The following is a 24,384-nucleotide window of genomic DNA, read 5'->3' on the forward strand; positions in this document are numbered from 1 at the left end:
ATAAATCTGAAAAATTCAAGTAGGAAAATGGGCAAACCAAGAAAAGAAATCAGAAGAAATCCAAAAAATGGAAGAAAGTGATAACAAAAAATGCTATCACTGCAAAAAGCTCAAACACATTAGAAAGGATTGCTATTCTTGGAAAAGAAAGCAGGCCAAGCAAAATCAAATTAACCAAAAAAAGAACAAATTCTGCAGATCAAGTTGAAGAAGCTGAGATGCTAAATGTTGTCAACCATAAGATGGATGGACTCAACATGCTCTTTCCACATTTGTTCACAAAAAGAATGGTTCACTGACTTATAGCTATGGGGTTCTCCTATTATTCTGATCATGGTATGTTACATGTTATGAATGGCTCTAAGTGTGTTATGAGAGGATATATACACAAGAGTCTTTACTATAAGATGTTCATAATATTATAGTTTTCAATTTAGATGAATTTTTTCAATTTTATATTAAAATTTAAATGAATTTTTTCAATTTTACGAGTTTCATAATATTATAGTTTTCAAAAATTGCCCAATAAGAGGTTCAAAAAATATATTAAAATGATAAATATTACTATAAAATAAATTAAAATATAAATTTATACTCACAAAAAATTATTTATTAAATTAATTTTATTTTACGTGTGAATGCACGCAGTCTCTACTACTTACTTAAATAAACTAGATTAGTTTTTCTTTATCCATGAGTTATAACATTTCTTGCTGTGTGACCGAACCAATATATATATCAACATGTGCTAATTGGGAGAATAAACCGTTAGCATTTCATTTTAGCATTTCAGTTGCCAAATTACTCACGTTCTTAGCGTGATGCACTGATCGCCCCTTCACCCTCTCTGTCTCTCTCTCTCACACACTCACGCACTCGCACACTTGAAGGCTTTCGTCTTTCGTGGATGATACGATATTTGCTGCCGTGAATATGTACGGACAAAGCCTCGCTCGTTTCATCATCGGCATTGTTGGTTTGTGCTTCATGCGCTCTTTCTTACGCTTTTCCTTTCTTAAGAATTTTGTGCATGCTGGTGGAGCTCTGTTCTGTGAGTGTTTTTCTATGTCTATTTTGCATGTTTGTGTGTGTACTTTAGTGTACTGTTTTAGCTTGAGTTTTTTTAATTATAATTTGCTGGAGAACTGATTGAGCGTAAATCGATTAGATTTCTATTACGATATATATAGCTTGAGTTTATCAAATTGACTGAGAAGAAGATCGATTTGTTTTCTTCATTTTGTATCGTGATTTTGGTGGTATTTTTTTTATGATTGTTGAATGAATGTTAGTATTGATTTTGAATATGCGAGTTTGAGGTATTCTACTATGTAATAGGACTGAAACATGATTATTATCTGTTTCTGCTGGAGTTTAATTTGATTAAATCTTAATCGGAATATGGAACAGTTATGTTTTGAATTTATCCATTCGCTTTTTGCGAATATCTTCATGATTCATGCTTGTACTTGAATTCGTTTGCTGCACAAAATTTTCTACAGGCAATGTCCTCTCTCTGTTGCTGTTCCTGTCTCCTGGGTAACTCTCTTCTCTCTCTCTCTCTCTCTCTCTCTGTATTGATAATTGGACCTCCGCACAGAATCTCTACTCTGTAAGAGGTTGCTTTCAAAAATTCTGCAGAAGGAGTTTATTCATGCCTCTCTTATATCATGTGTTCATAATTGGACCTCAATACTGTAATTAGGATATCCTGAATCTGAAATCGAAAATATCTACTCTGTTACAAAAGGAATCATGATTCAACAAATTCAGATTTTAGTATTGATTAAGATGTCGTTCAGTTAAGCTTAGCATTTTAATGATTGCCTGAGAATCATTTTCCTCGAACATGTTCAACGAAGATGCAGGAAAAGGAAAGAGCTCATTTTACTCCATTACTCAATTCTAACTCATATTTTCTTTTTACTTTTTTTCCAAAAGGCTGTTCTGGCACAAAACAATAAGCAGCTCATCTTCACTTCACCGTTGTTGATAACATTTTGACTATATATAGGCCAACTTGTTTGAGAATATGGCGGAACCAAACCACAGAGGAGTTCCACCCTTATCTGTACCTCGCCTCCGTGATGAACTGCATGTTCTGGGTATTCTATGGTTTACCAGTGGTTCATCCTGACAGCATTCTTGTGATCTCAATCAATTCAGCTGGCCTTATTCTCGAGCTGATTTACCTCGGAATTTTCTTCCGTTACACCACCAATAGGAAAAGGGTGAGTAGTTATGATCCGCCATCTTAAAAATTGTTGGAATGTTTGTTTGTGTTGCCCTTTCTCAAAACTTAAAGCATGCTACTAAATGCTAATGATCTTGTTGTTAAATGTGGTAGGCCATCATAATCTGTCTCCTTATCGTTGAGATCATCATGCTGGCTATTGTTGCTCTCATAACATTCCTCTGCTTTCACTCACATACCTCTCGCTCCATGTTCGTGGGGATTATCTGTGTCGTATGTGGGATTATCATGTACGCCTCTCCTCTGTCCGTCATTGTAAGCGGCCATCTCTTTATGTTAAGACTCATACTTTAGTATTCCTCCGCGAGCAACATTGACTCGTGATGATCAACTCGTTAATAGGGACAAGTTATGAAGTCACAAGATCCCGAGTTCATGCCATTTTGGGTTTGCCTTGCTGGTTTCTCAAATGGGGTCGTTTGGCTCATCTATGCTTGCCTCAAATCCTTCGACCTTTATATCGCTGTAAGCTCGTTCTACAACATTATATGAATCATTGCATTGTGTAGATAATGAATATTCATACTCATATTTTATTTGATTATATTTGGGTGTTTTGGATGTAGACTGGAAATGGACTTGGAGCAGCTTTTGGTTTGTTTCAGCTGTCTGTTTATGCTTATTACACCTTCGGAGCTAAGAGAGGTGGTTCAGTGCAAAGTGAAGTCAAGCATTGTGAGATAATATAATAGATGAGATGTCTCTATTTGGAGGGGAGAGGTATGCAACTTTGGATATGTTGGAATTTTGCAAATTCTTGGCACTTCATTTCTAGACGACTGCAGCTTCTTAAAGTTCATTCCAACTCATCATTTTTGCTTATAGATGTAACTACGCTTTGCTTTGACCATATATTTCAAAACATATGTTTCATTCCACTAACTATTCGTGATTGCTCTCACCTGAATATATGTACGTATATAAAGAGGGATTTAATATGCAGCATGATTATTGTGAGCGCTTTTTGTGGGCACCGCCTAATTTGTTTTTCCGTATTCTTTTTACCATTCCATTGTATCGGTTATTACTATTTCATTTTTAATTTTTGAGCTATTTGATCTTATTAGGTTGCTTACATTACTTCTTGAAGGCGAACATGTGTTCGGTTTAGTGAGATAAATATAAGCCTAAATTTGGGAACCTTAATTAGGTCTCGTTAATTGTTAAGTACTATGTACTTTCAGTTCTAAATTATGATCACCACACGTGAATGTCGTTCCATAAAAAGTTGGTGCCTTTCTTTGTAAATAGTGCTTCTATTATCGTAAAAATGAAAAGATTGCCCCTCGAATTTTATTTTTTTTTTGTTATATTTAAGAAAAGTATACAAAAAAAATATCCAGATAATCTAACTATTTTTTTATAAAAAAAAAAAACACAAATTCTCTTGTGCGGACCTAGCTATACAAGAGAGAGCTCCTCTTAAAAAAATATCCCAACAATTTATACTCGTCTAACTTTTGAACATTGTGACAAAATTGTCTCAAATTGAATTTTTAGGATCCAAAATCATTATCAAATATGAACTTAGGTTTTAAACATCCAATTTCCAACTTTCCAAGTACCATCTATTTTTGCTGCACGATCCATCATTCTTCTTATTTTACTAGGTCATAAGTGGTCCGTGCAAAAATTAAGTCTTACGTGCCCACCTAAAATATATTGAGTCTTTGAACATTGTCTTTGGAACTCAAATCTATCTATATATACAAAAGTAAAATAAGCTCTATCCTACGTGGCGTAATAGAATCACTCCATTCTAATTTTTCTCAATTCTCATTCATTCTTATTTTTTCTAAATTTTTAATCAACAAATTTTTATATATCTAATTTCGAACCTATCATCAACAAATTTCTATATCTAATTTCTTATGCATTAATTATATTCCAATCATATATAACTAATTTCGGCCTCATGCAGCCACGTTTGAGCTCTTATTTTATTTCCTTCAACCTATCATCTTTATTATCTCTTTCTCTTGATTTTAATTATTATCACTTCATTCTAATTTTCTTCAATTCTCATTCATTCTTATTTATTTATATATTTCTAATCATCAATTTTTACATTATAGCAAAATAAATCATATCCTACGTATCATCGTATAATCGCTTCATTCTAATTTTCCTCAATTCTCACTCATTCTTATTTATCTATAAATTTATATATATTATAGCAAAATAAATCTTATCCTACGTGGCATCGTATAATCACTTCATTCTAATTTTTCTCAATTCTAATTCATTCTTATTTATTTATATATTTCTAATCAATTTTTACATTATAGCAAAATAAATCATATCCTACGTGACATCGTATAATCACTTCATTCTAATTTTCCTCATTTCTCATTCATTCTTATTTATTTATACATTTCTAATCAATTTTTACATTTAAAAACTATTAAATAATCATATAAATTTATAGATAAATTCCATACTATTAAATAATCGTATAAAACTATTAGATAAAATATGTACTATTAAATAATTGTATAAAACTATTAGATAAATCCAACATATCTATTTAATTATAAATCCTACATATATTATAGCAAAATAAATCTTATCCGACGTGGCATCGTATAATCACTTCATTCTAATTTTCCTCAATTCTCATTCACTTGAAAATTTTAATTTAATAAAATGGTGGCATCCAAAATAGGAATCATTATACCCACTTAATTGAGATTGTTCCAAGTGTGACGAAAACTTAAATAAAGTATACCAATAAATTAATCCACGAAAAGCAATCAATTCAAATGTCAACTCATTTTTTAGAAAAGATATTCTTCAACTAAATGTTATAAATAAATAAAATACATGCATATGCCCAATCTATCTACCATTATATATATAATAGCAAAATAAATCATATCCTACGTGGCGCCGTATAATCACTCTATTTTAATTTTCTTCAATTTTCATTCATTCTTATTTTTTTCTAAATTTTTAATCAATTTTCATATCTAAAAAAGATTTATATTTGTATTTTATTTTATTATATAATATTAGTTTAAGTTTATCACATCATACTCACAAATTAATATGTGTATATATATATATATATATAATACATTTATATATAGATGTATTTATACAAGTAAGTTATAATCTTCAAACTCCATACAAGATGATGCTCAAAATTCAGATGTGGTATTTCAAACTCCAAAGAATATGATTTTTAAAATTTTGACGTTCAAATGTCGTATGTGGTCTTTAGAGCTTCATATTATTATCTGGTCTTATTAAGTCCATATGAGATGATACTCAGATGACATATGTTTAATTAAATTATTTCTTATCCGTCAAATTTAAAGAATTTGAACAAACTTAATACTCCCTCCGTCCCCCAAACATCTTCCTAAGAGAGGATGACACGAGTTTTAATAAAAGTTAGTTATGCATTTGATAAGTGAAGAATGGGTCCCAGAAAAAGTGAAATTGTAAGAGTGAGAGTTAGTGAAAGTGGAGAACGAGTCCCACAAAAAGTGAAATTGTTTTTAAAAATAGGTTAGGAAGATGTTTTGGGGATGAACCAAAATAGAAAAAAAAGGAAAGTGTTTGAGGGACGGAGAGAGTAAATATTATCGATATACGATTAACAGTAAATGCGACACATCAATCGTACATCATATCATACTTCAAATTTACATATTTTTTTCTTCTAAAATATTCAATCCCACATCAACTTTTTATAAACTTCATCAAATGAATATTTATATAAAAATGTATTTCTATTATCACAACCTACATTTAATTGGCGAAAGTGATTAAGATTAATATTATTTCAAATATGTATTACTAATTTAATTTGATCATATCAAATTAATTAAAGAAATAATTTATATATAAACTATTTCATATGTTATAGTAATAAAAATAATTATAAATAATGACATAAAATAATTCCCGTCGAATTTCGACGGGTTAGACGCTAGTTTATCTAATCAATTTAACATTGTGATTTAGACCATTTCCAAAAAAATGAGGAGGAAAGACGTTGGGATTTAGACAAATTTGTTCCCCATTGAAATCAATATAATTTGTCATAGGAAGTTGGCTTTGCCATGGACTCGGGTTTGCAGATGTGTGTCGTGTAGTAGTGTGCTTCTTCAATAAGGTTGTTTGTGTCACGACCGGCCTTAATTAAGGATAATTAATCCGGGAAAACCATGACTGGGGAAGGGAAATTAAGAAGCGGGTTTAGAAAGGGATGCATAAAAGAATACTCAAAGAGCTTGAATACGCGTGTAATATTCCTTAAAAAGGAAAAAGGCATAGTTCGCATAAAAAGGGTACTCAAAGAACTTGTATTCGCGTTATATTCCTTAAAAGGAAAAAGGCATCGTTAGGGGCTTGGCTAAAACATTATCAGAGTTTGCAACGGAAGGCGTAACTGAAATAATCAGTGTTTACAGCGGAATGCATAACTGAGATACATGTATGAAGACATGTATCCTTTCTGAGCCTACTTTAAGTTCGACAAAAACTCCACTCAGCAACAACACTTCATCGCCCATCACAGCTCAACCTGCACAAACATAAACATCGAAGGGCTAAGTACAAGAGTACTTAGTGGGCAGTTGCCAAGCATATAACATAACATCATTAACAATTTCACAATATCGCATAAGAGGCATGAGTTTCTTTCATATCATTTGCTCATTAAACATTTCCAAATTCATAAATAGCATAAGGGCATTCTTCATCATCAATCTTCATTAACAAACATCGTGTCGTGGAGAAGGCCTTCCCCAACGAACACGGGCATCGCGCCGTGAAGGGGGCCTCCCTCAGCGGTCACGGCATCGTACTATTGAGGGAGGCCTCCCCCAATAGACGCTGGCATACTGGCATACTGGCATCGCGCCGCGAGAGAGACCTCTCTCAGCGGACACGGGCATCGCGCCGTGAGGAAGGCCCTCCTCAGCGGACACGGCATCGTACTGTTGAGGGAGGCCTCCCCCAACAGACGCAAGCATCAAACATAAGCATAAACTTATCAGCGTAAAGCATTCAAGCGTAAATAAGCGTAATCATTTAATGTGCATCATAATAAAGCTTAACTCATTTAAGCGTAATAAAGCATACCATACTTGAAGATCCAATTTGCATTTTAAAGCATAACACTTGCATAGCATTTTATTTACGCGTAAGAAATTGCCCACCTGATAGCAAGATTTTGCTAAGGTACTGATTCCTTGAGTAGTTCTTACTCTCGCGCTTGACCTTAATCACGAGAATGTAAAATAAGACATTGGTTCGAGGAAAATTCTCAATTAATGAGAAAGCGTAATTTAACTATGCATGAATCTTGTATGCATGAACTAATCTTCTAAGCGATAATCGGGAATTCTACTATTAATCCTCGTTAATAGATTTAGCTAATTCTCGTCTAACGCGGTCGAATAAAGCTGTGATTCTTCCTTCCTCATCGGAATATTTTAACTCGTAAAATAAAATAATCTCGCTCTTGTATTCGATAAATAGAAGGAACTGACTCGGTTCATCCCATAAGTAACCCCGTAAGAATTTATCGGGCTTGACAGTAGAATATAATTACTAGTGTAACTTCAATTAATTAATGGCTCAAAATAAGGTAGCCGATTAATTAAATAAAATAGTGGCTTTAATGAAATAAAAAGTAATGGCTTGCTTTAAAGTCTGAAGTCCAAAAACAATATTTAATAAACTGGGCGGCTCATTACTGATAAATAATTGGGCTCCATCAAAAATTGATACTGCTAGGCTTAGCTCAAAGGAGTAACTTCAGCTCAAGCTTTAAAAGAATTAAAGCCCAACTTAAAAGTCTTCGACCCAAAACAATTAAAATAGGGGTCCAAATAATAATTAATGTGGACTGAAAAGAATTAATCTTAGCCCAAAAAGGCAATTTAATTGGCCCAAATGATGAATTAAACTGGCCCAACGAAATATAAATGGGACTAGAATAATAGCTCATCATAAATATGCATCAGCCCAATTCCTTAAATTAATCGAGCCCAACTTAAAATAATTCGGCCCACAATAAATTAAAAGGGAAAGCCCAATATATGCTAGCCCATGTGAAATTAAGGGATATGGTTCTGGGCCCAAATTAATGGGATAACAAACAGCCCATCTAAAAAAAATACTCCAAAATCGGCCCAAGCAAAGGAAATAAACTTAAGCCCAAACAATTTAAAATAAATGAAGCCCAAAGAATTAAATGAATCAAGCCCACTCTCTCTCTCTCTTCTCAAAACTCTCGGTCCTTTCTCTCTTCAAGGAGCTGATGCCCTCTTCTTCTCAAGATCGGCGCTCGGCCACCTCTCAAATCCGGCCGGCTTCCTCTTCCTCGGCCGTCCAGCCGTCGTCTGCTTCGGTTGGCTTCGACCGGCGACGAGTCTAACCCCGACGCCGTTCTCTCTCTGTTCTTCTCTCTTGCTGGCAGTTCATCCGAGGTGAGAGGGCGTGCCCTAGGTCCTTCCTGACATCGCAATCGCCGCTGCAATTCCCGGCGAACCGCCTGCGTCTCGTTCGTTCTCCTGCGTCGGACTCTCCTCTCCGCAGATCCCAATTCGAGCCCTAATCGTCAAATATCAGGTCGCCGCTGCACCGCGTCTCCGTCAGAATCTGATGGCTGGTCGCCGTTCTAGTGCTGCTCCGGCCTGGAGTCGGTCGGCCTCGCTCACCTTCTCCTCCCCTCGTTTCATCTTTCAACATATCCGCAACCGAGATTCAAGCTTCCTATTCTGAGAATTCAGCCCGCCTCTACTGCCTCTTCTCCGCAATCGTTGAGTGAAGTTGTTGCTGTTGTCGCGCTGAGGTTATGCGTGACAGTAGGCCTTCTAATTTCACCGTCGACGCTGTCCGAATTTCCAGAAAGAAATGGATCGCCGCTGCAGAGCAGCCGCTGCTCGGCTCGGTACCGGTCAGCTTCGTTCGCCCCTGCCCCTACCGTCGTTGTCTTAGTCTCAAACCGACCGAGGCAGTCAGCCCGCTTTTCCTAAGGCTAAGTCGAACTCGCCTCTCCCCTATTTCTATCGGGTTTTGTTTTTAAACGAAATAAGGCAAGGACAAGGTGTAAACTATCTTTGTTTTGCATAATACATAGTATGCTCGTTTTAAAACTACGTATGAACTGATTTCTGATCGTGTGTCTTGCTAAGTTCATAAGCATATATACTCGTTCTAAACTTTGTATCATTTACCAAATCATGTATGTTGGAAGAAATGCAAATGGATTGAATGAGCTGAGCCTAGTGTTTACCTCTTATGAAAATAAGTTGATTTCTCCAGATGATGGGTGGGAGTGAGTTGCTGTAAATTGATGTTTGTGATGGTGTTCGACTATGCAAGAAATTCTCTGTTATAACATGGCTGCAGATATAAGGGAATGTTGGATGCATTCTTGCGTGTGGTGGGGAAGGAAGTAAGTGGAAAGTTTGGTGGAGTGGAGTTGGTGGAGTGGAAAAGGGTGGTGGCTCAGTTGGCTAGTGCATAGGTCTCATAGATTTTTGTTAAGTGGAGTTGGTGGTTGATAATATAATTAGACAGTGGAAGATCGATTGTCTTAATCATGATCTTCCTCCTAAAGCCAGCAAATTCGAGAGTTGAATGTATGATTTTCTGGTGCAATCAAGGACTAAAGTCGTTTCCACAATAAAATACAATTCTAGCAAATGTGAAAATCAAAAGGCTACTCTTCCAAGTAGCGGAAATGGCTGATGGAAAACAGCGATGGTAATTATGCGTGTATAGTGTGATGTCCTAATTGTAAATAATAATAAATCTTTGTGTCTTGGTTACTCAGTGCATCTGTTATTTAATCGCGTGTTTGCAATCAAATACTGGCTTCTGCTCATTATTCGTGTATAAATTAAATACGTAGATTTAATTCACTTTACAAGCCATTAATATCTAGATTAAATCCGTAGATTTAATCTGCGTTGCAGTCGGAATAATTTCTCGACTTCAAGTAGCACTAATAATATAACTGCTTCTGTTTTTCGATTAATAAATAACATGACTTTGCTAAGTCAGTTATAACTTGAATAATTATTGAATGGCTCAATAATCCTTGTCGCGTTTTTCTCATACTTATAAAAGTATAAAGCTAAAATAATAACTTCGTTTCTGATAAAAAAAAATCAGGACCATAAACTGGATTCATTTATAAAAATTTGCATTTACTAGTTTTAATCATAAATAAAAGAGCGGGCTACTACATACTACCCCTCTTAACAAAAATTTCGTCCCGAAATTTGCATATCTCTGCTAAAACAGTTCGGGGTATTTTTCCTTCATCTTGTCTTCAAGTTCCCGCGTAACTTCTCTTGTCTGCGGTGTTTCCATAAGATTTTCACTGATGTGATTGAGGCTGATTTCGCAAGTGTCCACGTATTGCTGGCAAGGGGGTGTGGGTGTTCCCAATTGCTGAACCTCGTTGTCTGTTGGGGCATTGCGTGGAGTAGTGACCTTTTTGGCCACAATTGTAACAACCGTTAGTTCCAGCCCGACAGATACCCCTATGCATCTTACCGCAATTTGGGCAAGGTGAAATTCCTTTCTGACCTTGGTTACCTCCAGTTGGCTCGAGATTAGTTTGTGCCTCGTACCTTGGTTGAATAAACTGTTCGGCCCGTTCCTTTTCTTGCCACACTTTCTTACTGGTCTGATTGATATTGTCTTCGTTGTTGTCCCACTTGTGCTTCCCTTTGAGAGTATGTGAGGCTCCTGGTGGATCGTTTGGCGTTGAGATCAATGGTGGGGCTGACTTGTCTGACGGCATTGCAGCTTCAATGTCAAGTGCCCTGTTCAGAGACTCCGTGTATGAGAGTCCTCCGTGGCTTGCTAGAACCATCCTAATTTCGTACCGTAGACCGGCACAAAATTTCTCTGCCATCTTCTCATCTGTGTCCACTTGTTGCGGAGCAAACCTAGACAGGTTGCAGAATTCCTTGTCGTATTCAACCACAGATTTATTTCCTTGCTTCAACTCGTAGAACTCAGCTTCTTTCTTCTTCCTATAGCTTTTCGGAATATATTTATCATATAATCCCGTCTTAAAATCTTCCCAAGTATAACTTGCCCATTGTTCAGGTGTCAGAATTTTTCGACGTGCTTCCCACCAGAAGTCAGCTGATCCTGTTAGTTGGAAAGAGACGCAAGATAGGCGCTCCTCATCAGTACAACGTAGAAAGTTGAAAATGCGTTCCATTGCACGCACCCAAATCTCAGCTTCAGCCGGTTCACTCGTTCCGTCAAACGTAGGTGGATTTTGCCTTAAAAAGAGTTCTTCGACTCTCCTAGTCGGAGGCGGAGGGGATGGGTTATGTCCTCGAGCATCTTGTGGTTCTTCGGGTACAGCGTTACGGTTTCTGCGATTGTTATTGTTTTTCGCAGGGCGTCCTCTCTTAGGCGGCATTCTGATAGCAAAGATGTGCCAATTAGTACACTCTAGCATAATCTAATACAAGCCTCAAAAGAATTCTTGTAAATGTCAACTTAATATAACTTGTAAACAAGTCATGACTCCAATGACATCATTGATCATTGATGTAGTAAGCTTTAAGGGTCCTTAGCATCTCAAATCTATGAGTCATAACAATCCTTAAGCATATATTATCACATCATCTAAACTGGATACTTAAGCATAAGTCATGGAGATTTATAGTGGCTATAATATCATCAGCTTAAGAAAATTTTTTCTATACGTATCACTTATCTTGCTTCCTTCACTATAGCCACCAAAAGATACAATCTAATTTTTTTCTATGTTTGCTTCTATGTTCTGTCGTAGTGTGATCTCATATCTTAATAGCTCTATGTTCATAGGGATTCATTCCATAGGCATACTTAATCGCGCTTGCGTAAATCATTTCATTCAATAACAACATAACATAGTTATTAACAGTTACTCACTTTGCTATTACGATAATTTTCACTTTTTGTAAACATTAACTCAAAACTTGGAAGAGCATACCATTCTGCTTCGTTGAGTGTGATACGATGAAGTGCTGAGCTTTGTCGATTGAACTCTAGACACTTTAGTGATCCATTCTAAGTTTGGCTTAAATAAACTCTTAGGCTCAGAGCAAACGAACTGCTCTGATACCACTCTGTCACGACCGGCCTTAATTAAGGATAATTAATCCGGGAAAACCATGACTGGGGAAGGGAAATTAAGAAGCGGGTTTAGAAAGGGATGCATAAAAGAATACTCAAAGAGCTTGAATACGCGTGTAATATTCCTTAAAAAGGAAAAAGGCATAGTTCGCATAAAAAGGGTACTCAAAGAACTTGTATTCGCGTTATATTCCTTAAAAGGAAAAAGGCATCGTTAGGGGCTTGGCTAAAACATTATCAGAGTTTGCAACGGAAGGCGTAACTGAAATAATCAGTGTTTACAGCGGAATGCATAACTGAGATACATGTATGAAGACATGTATCCTTTCTGAGCCTACTTTAAGTTCGACAAAAACTCCACTCAGCAACAACACTTCATCGCCCATCACAGCTCAACCTGCACAAACATAAACATCGAAGGGCTAAGTACAAGAGTACTTAGTGGGCAGTTGCCAAGCATATAACATAACATCATTAACAATTTCACAATATCGCATAAGAGGCATGAGTTTCTTTCATATCATTTGCTCATTAAACATTTCCAAATTCATAAATAGCATAAGGGCATTCTTCATCATCAATCTTCATTAACAAACATCGTGTCGTGGAGAAGGCCTTCCCCAACGAACACGGGCATCGCGCCGTGAAGGGGGCCTCCCTCAGCGGTCACGGCATCGTACTATTGAGGGAGGCCTCCCCCAATAGACGCTGGCATACTGGCATACTGGCATCGCGCCGCGAGAGAGACCTCTCTCAGCGGACACGGGCATCGCGCCGTGAGGAAGGCCCTCCTCAGCGGACACGGCATCGTACTGTTGAGGGAGGCCTCCCCCAACAGACGCAAGCATCAAACATAAGCATAAACTTATCAGCGTAAAGCATTCAAGCGTAAATAAGCGTAATCATTTAATGTGCATCATAATAAAGCTTAACTCATTTAAGCGTAATAAAGCATACCATACTTGAAGATCCAATTTGCATTTTAAAGCATAACACTTGCATAGCATTTTATTTACGCGTAAGAAATTGCCCACCTGATAGCAAGATTTTGCTAAGGTACTGATTCCTTGAGTAGTTCTTACTCTCGCGCTTGACCTTAATCACGAGAATGTAAAATAAGACATTGGTTCGAGGAAAATTCTCAATTAATGAGAAAGCGTAATTTAACTATGCATGAATCTTGTATGCATGAACTAATCTTCTAAGCGATAATCGGGAATTCTACTATTAATCCTCGTTAATAGATTTAGCTAATTCTCGTCTAACGCGGTCGAATAAAGCTGTGATTCTTCCTTCCTCATCGGAATATTTTAACTCGTAAAATAAAATAATCTCGCTCTTGTATTCGATAAATAGAAGGAACTGACTCGGTTCATCCCATAAGTAACCCCGTAAGAATTTATCGGGCTTGACAGTAGAATATAATTACTAGTGTAACTTCAATTAATTAATGGCTCAAAATAAGGTAGCCGATTAATTAAATAAAATAGTGGCTTTAATGAAATAAAAAGTAATGGCTTGCTTTAAAGTCTGAAGTCCAAAAACAATATTTAATAAACTGGGCGGCTCATTACTGATAAATAATTGGGCTCCATCAAAAATTGATACTGCTAGGCTTAGCTCAAAGGAGTAACTTCAGCTCAAGCTTTAAAAGAATTAAAGCCCAACTTAAAAGTCTTCGACCCAAAACAATTAAAATAGGGGTCCAAATAATAATTAATGTGGACTGAAAAGAATTAATCTTAGCCCAAAAAGGCAATTTAATTGGCCCAAATGATGAATTAAACTGGCCCAACGAAATATAAATGGGACTAGAATAATAGCTCATCATAAATATGCATCAGCCCAATTCCTTAAATTAATCGAGCCCAACTTAAAATAATTCGGCCCACAATAAATTAAAAGGGAAAGCCCAATATATGCTAGCCCATGTGAAATTAAGGGATATGGTTCTGGGCCCAAATTAATGGGATAACAAACAGCCCATCTAAAAAAAATACTCCAAAATCGGCCCAAGCAAAGGAAATAAACTTAAGCCCAAACAATTTAAAATAAATGAAGCCCAAAGAATTAAATGAATCAAGCCCACTCTCTCTCTCTCTTCTCAAAACTCTCGGTCCTTTCTCTCTTCAAGGAGCTGATGCCCTCTTCTTCTCAAGATCGGCGCTCGGCCACCTCTCAAATCCGGCCGGCTTCCTCTTCCTCGGCCGTCCAGCCGTCGTCTGCTTCGGTTGGCTTCGACCGGCGACGAGTCTAACCCCGACGCCGTTCTCTCTCTGTTCTTCTCTCTTGCTGGCAGTTCATCCGAGGTGAGAGGGCGTGCCCTAGGTCCTTCCTGACATCGCAATCGCCGCTGCAATTCCCGGCGAACCGCCTGCGTCTCGTTCGTTCTCCTGCGTCGGACTCTCCTCTCCGCAGATCCCAATTCGAGCCCTAATCGTCAAATATCAGGTCGCCGCTGCACCGCGTCTCCGTCAGAATCTGATGGCTGGTCGCCGTTCTAGTGCTGCTCCGGCCTGGAGTCGGTCGGCCTCGCTCACCTTCTCCTCCCCTCGTTTCATCTTTCAACATATCCGCAACCGAGATTCAAGCTTCCTATTCTGAGAATTCAGCCCGCCTCTACTGCCTCTTCTCCGCAATCGTTGAGTGAAGTTGTTGCTGTTGTCGCGCTGAGGTTATGCGTGACAGTAGGCCTTCTAATTTCACCGTCGACGCTGTCCGAATTTCCAGAAAGAAATGGATCGCCGCTGCAGAGCAGCCGCTGCTCGGCTCGGTACCGGTCAGCTTCGTTCGCCCCTGCCCCTACCGTCGTTGTCTTAGTCTCAAACCGACCGAGGCAGTCAGCCCGCTTTTCCTAAGGCTAAGTCGAACTCGCCTCTCCCCTATTTCTATCGGGTTTTGTTTTTAAACGAAATAAGGCAAGGACAAGGTGTAAACTATCTTTGTTTTGCATAATACATAGTATGCTCGTTTTAAAACTACGTATGAACTGATTTCTGATCGTGTGTCTTGCTAAGTTCATAAGCATATATACTCGTTCTAAACTTTGTATCATTTACCAAATCATGTATGTTGGAAGAAATGCAAATGGATTGAATGAGCTGAGCCTAGTGTTTACCTCTTATGAAAATAAGTTGATTTCTCCAGATGATGGGTGGGAGTGAGTTGCTGTAAATTGATGTTTGTGATGGTGTTCGACTATGCAAGAAATTCTCTGTTATAACATGGCTGCAGATATAAGGGAATGTTGGATGCATTCTTGCGTGTGGTGGGGAAGGAAGTAAGTGGAAAGTTTGGTGGAGTGGAGTTGGTGGAGTGGAAAAGGGTGGTGGCTCAGTTGGCTAGTGCATAGGTCTCATAGATTTTTGTTAAGTGGAGTTGGTGGTTGATAATATAATTAGACAGTGGAAGATCGATTGTCTTAATCATGATCTTCCTCCTAAAGCCAGCAAATTCGAGAGTTGAATGTATGATTTTCTGGTGCAATCAAGGACTAAAGTCGTTTCCACAATAAAATACAATTCTAGCAAATGTGAAAATCAAAAGGCTACTCTTCCAAGTAGCGGAAATGGCTGATGGAAAACAGCGATGGTAATTATGCGTGTATAGTGTGATGTCCTAATTGTAAATAATAATAAATCTTTGTGTCTTGGTTACTCAGTGCATCTGTTATTTAATCGCGTGTTTGCAATCAAATACTGGCTTCTGCTCATTATTCGTGTATAAATTAAATACGTAGATTTAATTCACTTTACAAGCCATTAATATCTAGATTAAATCCGTAGATTTAATCTGCGTTGCAGTCGGAATAATTTCTCGACTTCAAGTAGCACTAATAATATAACTGCTTCTGTTTTTCGATTAATAAATAACATGACTTTGCTAAGTCAGTTATAACTTGAATAATTATTGAATGGCTCAATAATCCTTGTCGCGTTTTTCTCATACTTATAAAAGTATAAAGCTAAAATAATAACTTCGTTTCTGATAAAAAAAAATCAGGACCATAAACTGGATTCATTTATAAAAATTTGCATTTACTAGTTTTAATCATAAATAAAAGAGCGGGCTACTACAGTTTGGGTTGATTGTGCTTCGACTGAGGAACCTAGGGCTCATAGGGTTGTCCTATAGTAGCAACTCTCCTCACTAATTTAATCTCAGAACTCCTATACTTGTTTTTTATGAATAATTTCTTTATAAATAGTACAAACCACACACACCCCACCTATGGTGGTTATTGTGGCCGAGAGTATTTGAACCTGTGACCTCTTGGACAACAGGCAACCACCCCATCCACTAGGCCATCTCAAGGGGGACTCAAAACTCCTATACTTTTTAGCAAGCCTTGTATCCCTTTTAAAAGTCACTAGAAATTTGGATTTCTCAGTGGAGTTTACAAATACAGTTTTGTGGATGCACCATTTACACTAGAACATGGATCATCTACCTTAGCACGCTTGTGATCAATAGACTCGTCTTCATGTACTTTCAGTTAGCACCAGTTGTAAGTTGAAAATTTTCTTCAAACTGAGTTTCTTATCAGTCGCGACTGAACTATAACAAATATTTTCTTCAAATATTTTTTTCGACATAAAAATAAGGACGTATGGAAATAAATTCAAAATACATTACAATTAACAAATTAAAATACTTATGGTGTATAAACTAGATTGATAAAAAAATATTAATAAATAAATATTTTTTCGACATAAAAATAAGGACGTATGGAAATAAATTCAAAATACATTACAATTATCAAATTAAAATACTTATGGTGTATAAACTAGATTGATTAAAAAAATTATTAATAATAAATTAATAAATAAATATTTTTTCGACATAAAAATAAGGACGGAACCAAGACGTACCGATCTGTAATTAACAACATCACTTGGATATCATATGAACATATTACAAGGTTATGAATATATGATATTGTATATTGAAGTAGACTTTAAATGAATTAATATGTACTAAATATATCAATAATACGAGTGTACTGTACTGGTGACCATTCGAAAGGAACTTCAAGGTTAAGCGTGCTTGACTTAAAGCACAACTAAGATGGGTAACCGACTGAAAAGTTCGTCTAACTTATGCAATATTGTATAAATACGGAAATAAATTATGGGCATAAATAAATAAATAAATTTCAAAAAAATTACGGGCGGCAATCGGGCGCCGCTAATCACCAGCGGCGGCCGCCACCGGTAATACTCCGCGACTCCAGTGAAAGGCACCGCCGCCGTCCGGTCAACATTACCAGCGGTGTAGGCGCCGTCAGTAATTAGCGGCGGTCGATTGCCGCCGGCAATTCTCCGGCAGCTCCCCACCATTCACCGACGAATGTTAACGGCGGCGGCGCCACCGGTGTGTGTTTGCCGCCGGTAATCGTGTACTGACGAGGAACCGTCCGGCGGCGAGACGCCACCGGTAATGCCGTCGGTAGTCCCTTTTCTGGCGCCACCTCTAAATTACCGACACCAGACGTCGCCGATAATTGTTTGTTTTTTTTGTAAGTGAACTACAATTTATTAAATTAGTTTACAATCATCATTTAAAAGATTTTAATATCTAATCAAAACAAGAGATCCCATTACTAGCTAGCTAATTGGGAAAATCTATTTAGAGGTAATAGAAAATTATGGCGGAGGGAAATCGACATATTCTTCAAAAATTACAGTGAGGTATGTCCTTTCTTATTAATGTTAATAAAGATTAAAAAAAAAGAACATTAACATTAATTACTAATACATTGTCAAATCAATTATATTAAAACGATACGACTAAAACAACAATATATGCATGCATCAAGAAGTCAGTTGCTTCAATAAATAAACATGACTATAGTAGTCTAATTAATAAGGCACTAGATTTCAACATCATTTTTTTCTCAATACAGTAACTTATTGATATTGTCTAGCAATAGCAATTCCAATATTCCATGCTCCTGCAGCGTCAGACTTTAATGTTCTTACACATTAGGCGTAACCGTGGAATATTTCTTAGAGTTTGGATTATTAAATTGAATATTGTACGTACACGCTACAAAAAATATTATATGTTTAAAATTATATTAGTAACATGAGGCTTAATAGCTAATATTTGTATCATAAAAACTAATAGGGTTTAAAAGTATAATTATTAGTGATAACTATATCATCAAATATCACTAATTTTTATGACAAACATAAATATAATAATTAGGGCTGTAAATGAACAGAGCTACTCGCAAGCTATTCGAGATTCGACTCGAAAAAAAGCTCGTTCGGAGCTCGATTCGATAATAAACGAGCCGAGCTCGAGCCTAATTTCAAGCTCGAAATTTTTATCGAGCCGAGCTCGAGCCTGACAGTGCTCGGCTCGTTGAGCTCGCGAACATGTTCGAATTCGATTGTTCGCGAGCTTGTTCACGAACCTTCAGTCGAGCCTTCAATCGAGTTAGTACACGAGCCTTAAACGAGTCGAACTCGAACTCGTGTAACATATTAATTAAGAAAATTTTCTTAAATTTATAACAAATTCGAGCTTGAACACCATATATACAAACATCTAACGAGCCGAGCTCGAGCTCAAGCTCGAATTCGATATTATCGAGCATCACCCGAGCCGAACTCGAACCAAGCCCGAGCTTAGTAAGTGGATGACGAGCCGAGCTCGATCATCAAGATAAAAGCTCGAATCGAGCTCGAGCCGAGCTCGAACACCCGAATATTTAAACGAGCCGAGCTCGAGCCTGCTAGTATTCGGCTCGGCTCGGCTCGTTTACAGCCCTTAATAACTACCAAGTCTCATGTTACTAGTTTATTTTTTTTGTAGTGCTAGAATATACTGTGCAATTTTAAAATAATTTTGTAGTATTTATATACATGAAATGTACATCAAATTCATAAATAATTAAATGCGTGCATACAATAATATCTGTATATCTTTGAAAACTTGAAGTCTTTAACTTCACCCATTTAATCATTTCTTAAATGCAACATGACCGTTACTAACTTGAGGAAACTTCGGAATTAAATACAAGTTTGAAGGCGAGTTTGATTTATGCATGCCTTTGAAATAGTTTAAAGTGTTGAAAAATTAATTAAGAAGAAGAAATTAAGCTGATCCAAATATTGACTAGGTCATCTCACGAAGCAATGTTATGTATGTAAATAGGAAACAAAAACCTTGTATATATATAGTCGCACACTCACACTTTAAAGTATAGCAAATTATATAATTACATCGACTGCAGCAACACAAAATGATGAACAACAAACAACCTACCATCGTACGGTAATTATATTTCGTCTCTCTATATATAATCTATAGACTAATTAATTTGAATGTCATGTTCCATATTATAAACATAAATCACCGTGTAACATACACACGATCGGATTAAATAAGTATAACCGTGCATGCAGATCGGAATTGCTGGAGAAGAATGCCGATGCCGCCCCCGCCCCCGTGGCCGACAACGGGAAGAACACGAGCATCCACGTGACGGCCCTGGACGGCATAGTGAGCGTTAACTCCCTCTTCACGATGTCGTTATTCATCGGGTTTTCCATGACCGTCCCGGAAAACGCCACCACCGTGTCGAACCCAGCGTGCACCACCAGCTCGGAGACGGTGAGGCGGCTGATCGTGTTCGAAGTGGTGTCGTTCAGCTTCTTCCTCTTCTCATCCCTCGTGGCTCAGAGCTTGAAGCTTCAGATCAACCTGCGCAACAGCATGGACCCCACCGATCCTCACAAGGCCGACATCAACGTCGACCACCTCAAGTACTGCCTCTTCGCCTCCGCCGTCGGATCGGCCGTGGGCAGCACGTTCCTGACGATGTCGATCGTGGATTTTATAAGGGTGAAATTGGGGTCGCTGTCGTGCGGCGGGAAGCCGGTATACGCGGTGGTGACGCTGCTGGTCTTCGTGGGGTCGGGGCTGCTGGTTTATGTCATCACTGCTGTTCGTGCTGCCTTCTTTGTGCAAAACCAACCCACTACTCAGGACAATCTGCAGACCTAGATAATATGTATTGTTGAGAATAAACCCCTTCAAATGAAAATGGAATTAAAGTATATACATATTCACATGTATTTGCAACTATGGGTACATTATTATATGGATTTGGGTAGATAAATTACAAATAGGTTCGCATTTGGAAAATCCTTAATAGGTGGATACCTATGATGCACGGATTCTTCAAAAATTAGCATGTACGGCGAATCGGATTCTTCTAGGGTGCGATTCTCTCGGATTCTCGTCGGATTCGCATTTGATTCGCCACGTGGCGTATCTTTTAAAATAATTTATAAAAATAAACCGAATTCGCAAATTCCATAGGCGAAATTCACGTATCTCGTGCACGAAAGGCTTACACAAGGTTATTTTGATAATTTTATTTTCAGTTATGACTTATATATTGGACTAATAATATTTGAATCGTTATATTGTTGCTCAATTAACTTATATAATTGAAAATGCTTAACTTTTGGGTAAAATAAAATGTAAATTACATAGAATTAATTTAAGAAAATTTAAATTGTATATTTTATAAGCATTATATATCATAAAATTTTAATAATTAGATGTATCCTTGCCGAATCGCACCCTATAATTTTTAAAAATCCGTATCCCCGTACTCGTATCGTATCGCCCCCGCATCCGCACCCCGTACCTATGCAACATAGGTGGATACTCAATCTCTTGTCATTCTTAGTTTGATTTCCACTTACGTGTGGGTTGTACTTCTATATTATGGGGATATATGATTTAGTTTCTAGAGTTAATATATGAAAATATTCGTTTTTATATAACAAAAATTTAAAATATTCATAAAGATTAAAAAAAAAAAACATTTGTTATAAAATTACACAATTATCCTTGAAGAAGCGAATGTCGGTTGGGTCCATGGTGAATGTTGGTGGCGGTGGCGCACTGACAATTGTGTCGTTGAAAAGAAGGAAGGGGTTGGGGTATGAGTTGAAATTATGGTGTGTGGTTTTAGAGAGAGATGGATGTTTTGACTGATAGGGGATGGGGAAGCCGCCATTAATAGTGAGGAGAGAGAGAAAGAGAGAGAGTTGTTTAAAGAGTGAGGAAGACTTGGATTGTGCGATGTAGGCGTCAATGCTTTGGATCATTCCTCCAACTTGTCTCTCTTTATAATTTAAACAATTGAGAAAAATAAATGAATTTCGAATATTTTTGCAGAATAATAGCCTGCTTCTATTTACGTTCAAAAATATAGAAGTAAAATAAGGATATGAAAGGCTTTACACGAGAGAAGAAGAGCAGAAGGTGAAGCAAAAAGATTCTACCATCAATGACGAGGAATCTGTCGAAGCAGAATTAAAACAATGCGCCCAGTCTCCCGCAAACACTTCAACAAAAAAGTATTGGGAGTGGAAGTCTCTATCGTAAGTTGATACGAGAAATTGTAGAAAATGTTATTCTTCTTAAGAATTTGGGTTTCATAAAAAAAATTACGAGCGGTGTTTTGTACACCGTTGTTAGTAAGAAGTATATGGAAGAGTAGGGGCGCGAAGAATAGCAGACGGGGCTAACTGGATAAAAGGGATTTCAAAAAAGTTGCAGACCTCAACTAAAAAAGTAGGAGGAGGCAAACGTAGTCCTGCCTTGATTTGGGAGGAAGGTCATCATCATCGGATTTTCAAAAGCCCTTGTCTGTTGTTTTAGCTTTAAGTTATGAATGGGGAAGTGAAGAATTTTTCTATAGTCCTTAAGGTTATTATAATGAACAATTGAATGAGGAAGATTTCCACAATCCATGTTATAATCAGGTTCCTTGGAGGCCATTATATATACAGAGAACAAGAGAAATCAAGTGGACAGAGAAAAATAAGGAACCTGAACAGCGGCGAACCTGAAAGACGATGGAAAAATGATCGAAAAAAAAGAAAAAAAAAGTTTTTCACCGGGTAGTTAATATGAAGAAGAGAGGAAGACGAAGGTAAAAATTTGAAATCAGGTGAAAATCGCTTTTATGGTATATGATTTACATGCAATTTTCACTCCTTTATCGCGTTATTCTTTAATATTTTGGGCGTTTCTTTTGAGTTGTTGAGTTGTCTATGGTTTAAAGTGCATATTTTTGTAGAATAGACTACTCGTCCGTGCTCGTGTTGTTTTTACAGGTTTTGGATTCGAATTGGGATGATTTTGAGAATATAGAGAGAAGTACATGAAGAGACGAGTCCGTAGGCGAAAACGGAGGTCAATTCGGACACCGGACGAGGAAGAACGAGCGTCGGGAAGTTCGCGGGTCGGAGCTCGCGCGGTCCGGGTATGCGGCCGCATGCCACGGCCGCACGACGGAGCAGGAAGATCTGGAGGGCCGCGCGAGCTCACGCGGGCTGGCCATGCGGCCGCGCGAGTCGCCGTTTTTCCGCCCAATTTTCGGATTTTCAGTTGTATACGCGATTTTGGGTATTTTTGAGTCCTACTTGACCTAGGGCATACAAATACTCTCCAAGAACTTATTCTGATGAGCTTTTCATCAATCTTTCATCATATTTTTACTTTCTGGAGAGCTGTGAGAGACGGAGAACGGAGCAAGAGCAAGAACTGAAGAATCTCGATTTTACTACGGTTTTATTGTTGAATGTTCTCCTATTTTATTGAGATATTGATTTTTAGTCGTATGTCTATGTGTGGCTAAAATCTTTTTTTTCCAGGGTTTAAGGAGTAGATATGATTTGAATTTCTGACTGTTTGATTCAATTAATTGAGATTATTATTCCTTTTTATGTTCTTGTTATAATTGTTTGATTTATTGCTTGATCATCAATTTAGCATAATCATAGGTTTTAATTTGACATCGGAAGATGATGATTATTACCTGAACTAAGAACATAGAACACATTTATTTTAATTTTAAAGGGAATTGATAATTGTGAGGGCATTAATCCTATGAACTTTTAGGAGTAACATGTTAGAAGTGTGATCCAGGGATGGTAACCTTACATGTAATCAGCGGTTTGTATGCCACGGGAGTAGGTATGAACTAGTTTAGAGATTGCCTTATGAATCATCTTATTAATTGAATTGAACATGTTAGTTAGGAGAATCTGTTGAAACCTTTGCTTTGGGAAATCTTCTCTTATCTGTTACTCCGCATTTTCATAGTTTGATTTATTTTCTTTCCAGTGTTTATTTATTTAATTTGTTTTCAAAATCAAAACTCTTAATTTCGGTTGTCCAGATAGAGTAGAATAATTTAGGATAGGAATTGGTTAATTCAGTCTCTGTGGAATACGACCTTGCTTGCTATTGTACACAATTGCACCCGTACACTTGCGGCTTGTTAAATAAAATAGCGAACAGTATACAGTTAACATAAGGTGAATATCATATTATAACTATGTTATAATATCAATTAAACAATTCTATTATATTAAAGTGAATAACCTATATACTCCACTTGTCCCACTTATCTTGGCACATTTTTCTTTTTAGTTTATCTCATTTACAATGACACTTTCCAAAAGTAGTATATGGTACTTACATTTTCTACACACATTAAATAAGTGGTCCCTATCCATTTTACACTCTTAACGCCTTATTCTTAATCTCCGTGTCCAATGCAAATATGCCAAGATACATGGGACAGATGAAATATTATATTTTTTTCATTTTTATATCATTTGATGATATTTATATTCTTATACTTGTATATATTAATATAATATAATTATATACATCATTCTATAATATTAACCAATATTTTTAAAAATATATACATAAAAATATACTCCCTCCGTCCCTGAAATAAGTTCCTCTTTTTCCTTTTTGGGGACGTCCCCAAATAAGTTTCTCTTTCTTTCTTTCCATTTTTGGACAACTACCCCACCACTAATAATACTTTATTTATTCTTACTTTTCACTTTTTCACCACTCCTAATACTAATTATAACATTTTTTTCACATTTTCACCACTCCCAATACTAATTATAACATATTTTTCTCCACTATCAATATATTTTACCATTTTTTCTTAAAACTCG

The 24,384-nt window shown here is 37.0% G+C and overlaps 3 protein-coding genes and 1 long non-coding RNA gene across 5 annotated transcripts; 2 read left to right on the forward strand and 2 right to left on the reverse strand.

The window, feature by feature from the left end:
* Nucleotides 1–779: 779 nt before the first annotated feature.
* On the forward strand, nt 780–3,266 carry LOC131016764 (bidirectional sugar transporter SWEET5-like). Its single transcript, XM_057945491.1, has 6 exons — nt 780–976; nt 1,503–1,539; nt 2,015–2,231; nt 2,348–2,509; nt 2,597–2,719; nt 2,821–3,266. Exons 1-6 carry the CDS (start codon nt 934–936, stop codon nt 2,941–2,943), a joined length of 705 nt encoding a protein of 234 aa, XP_057801474.1. The 5' UTR covers nt 780–933; the 3' UTR covers nt 2,944–3,266.
* A 3,251-nt stretch (nt 3,267–6,517) lies between these two features.
* LOC131016771 (uncharacterized) lies at nt 6,518–9,642 on the reverse strand. The gene is made up of 2 exons (XR_009099215.1): nt 9,510–9,642; nt 6,518–6,788 (listed from the first exon to the last, which is right to left on the reverse strand). It is a non-coding gene; the product is annotated as an uncharacterized LOC131016771 (long non-coding RNA).
* A 738-nt stretch (nt 9,643–10,380) lies between these two features.
* Nucleotides 10,381–13,463, reverse strand: LOC131016778 (uncharacterized). 2 transcript variants are annotated; one of them, XM_057945507.1, is made up of 3 exons: nt 13,402–13,463; nt 12,164–12,764; nt 10,381–11,667 (listed from the first exon to the last, which is right to left on the reverse strand). In XM_057945507.1, the coding sequence occupies exon 3, from the start codon at nt 11,664–11,666 to the stop codon at nt 10,602–10,604; it is 1,065 nt and encodes a 354-aa protein (XP_057801490.1). In that variant the 5' UTR covers nt 11,667; nt 12,164–12,764; nt 13,402–13,463; the 3' UTR covers nt 10,381–10,601. The 2 variants fall into 2 exon arrangements, with proteins under 2 accessions (XP_057801490.1, XP_057801494.1); XM_057945511.1 differs by lacking the exon at nt 13,402–13,463 and having other exon boundaries at nt 12,225–12,441.
* A 6,079-nt stretch (nt 13,464–19,542) lies between these two features.
* Nucleotides 19,543–20,461, forward strand: LOC131016789 (uncharacterized). The gene is made up of 2 exons (XM_057945521.1): nt 19,543–19,651; nt 19,783–20,461. Exons 1-2 carry the CDS (start codon nt 19,620–19,622, stop codon nt 20,381–20,383), a joined length of 633 nt encoding a protein of 210 aa, XP_057801504.1. The 5' UTR covers nt 19,543–19,619; the 3' UTR covers nt 20,384–20,461.
* Nucleotides 20,462–24,384: the final 3,923 nt, after the last annotated feature.

Source organism: Salvia miltiorrhiza, chromosome 1 (assembly GCF_028751815.1).
Source record: "Salvia miltiorrhiza cultivar Shanhuang (shh) chromosome 1, IMPLAD_Smil_shh, whole genome shotgun sequence".
Classification (NCBI taxonomy): Eukaryota; Viridiplantae; Streptophyta; class Magnoliopsida; order Lamiales; family Lamiaceae; genus Salvia; species Salvia miltiorrhiza.

Coding starts and splice junctions, on each gene's coding strand:
- LOC131016789 (XM_057945521.1), top strand. CDS start 19,620: ATGATGAACAACAAACAACCTACCATCGTACG. Junction 19,652..19,782: donor AAACAACCTACCATCGTACG/GTAATTATATTT, acceptor CCGTGCATGCAG/ATCGGAATTGCTGGAGAAGA.
- LOC131016764 (XM_057945491.1), top strand. CDS start 934: ATGTACGGACAAAGCCTCGCTCGTTTCATCATCGGCATTGTTG. Junction 977..1,502: donor TTTCATCATCGGCATTGTTG/GTTTGTGCTTCA, acceptor AATTTTCTACAG/GCAATGTCCTCTCTCTGTTG. Junction 1,540..2,014: donor TTGCTGTTCCTGTCTCCTGG/GTAACTCTCTTC, acceptor GACTATATATAG/GCCAACTTGTTTGAGAATAT.
- LOC131016778 (XM_057945507.1), bottom strand. CDS start 11,666: ATGCCGCCTAAGAGAGGACGCCCTGCGAAAAACAATAACAATCGCAGA.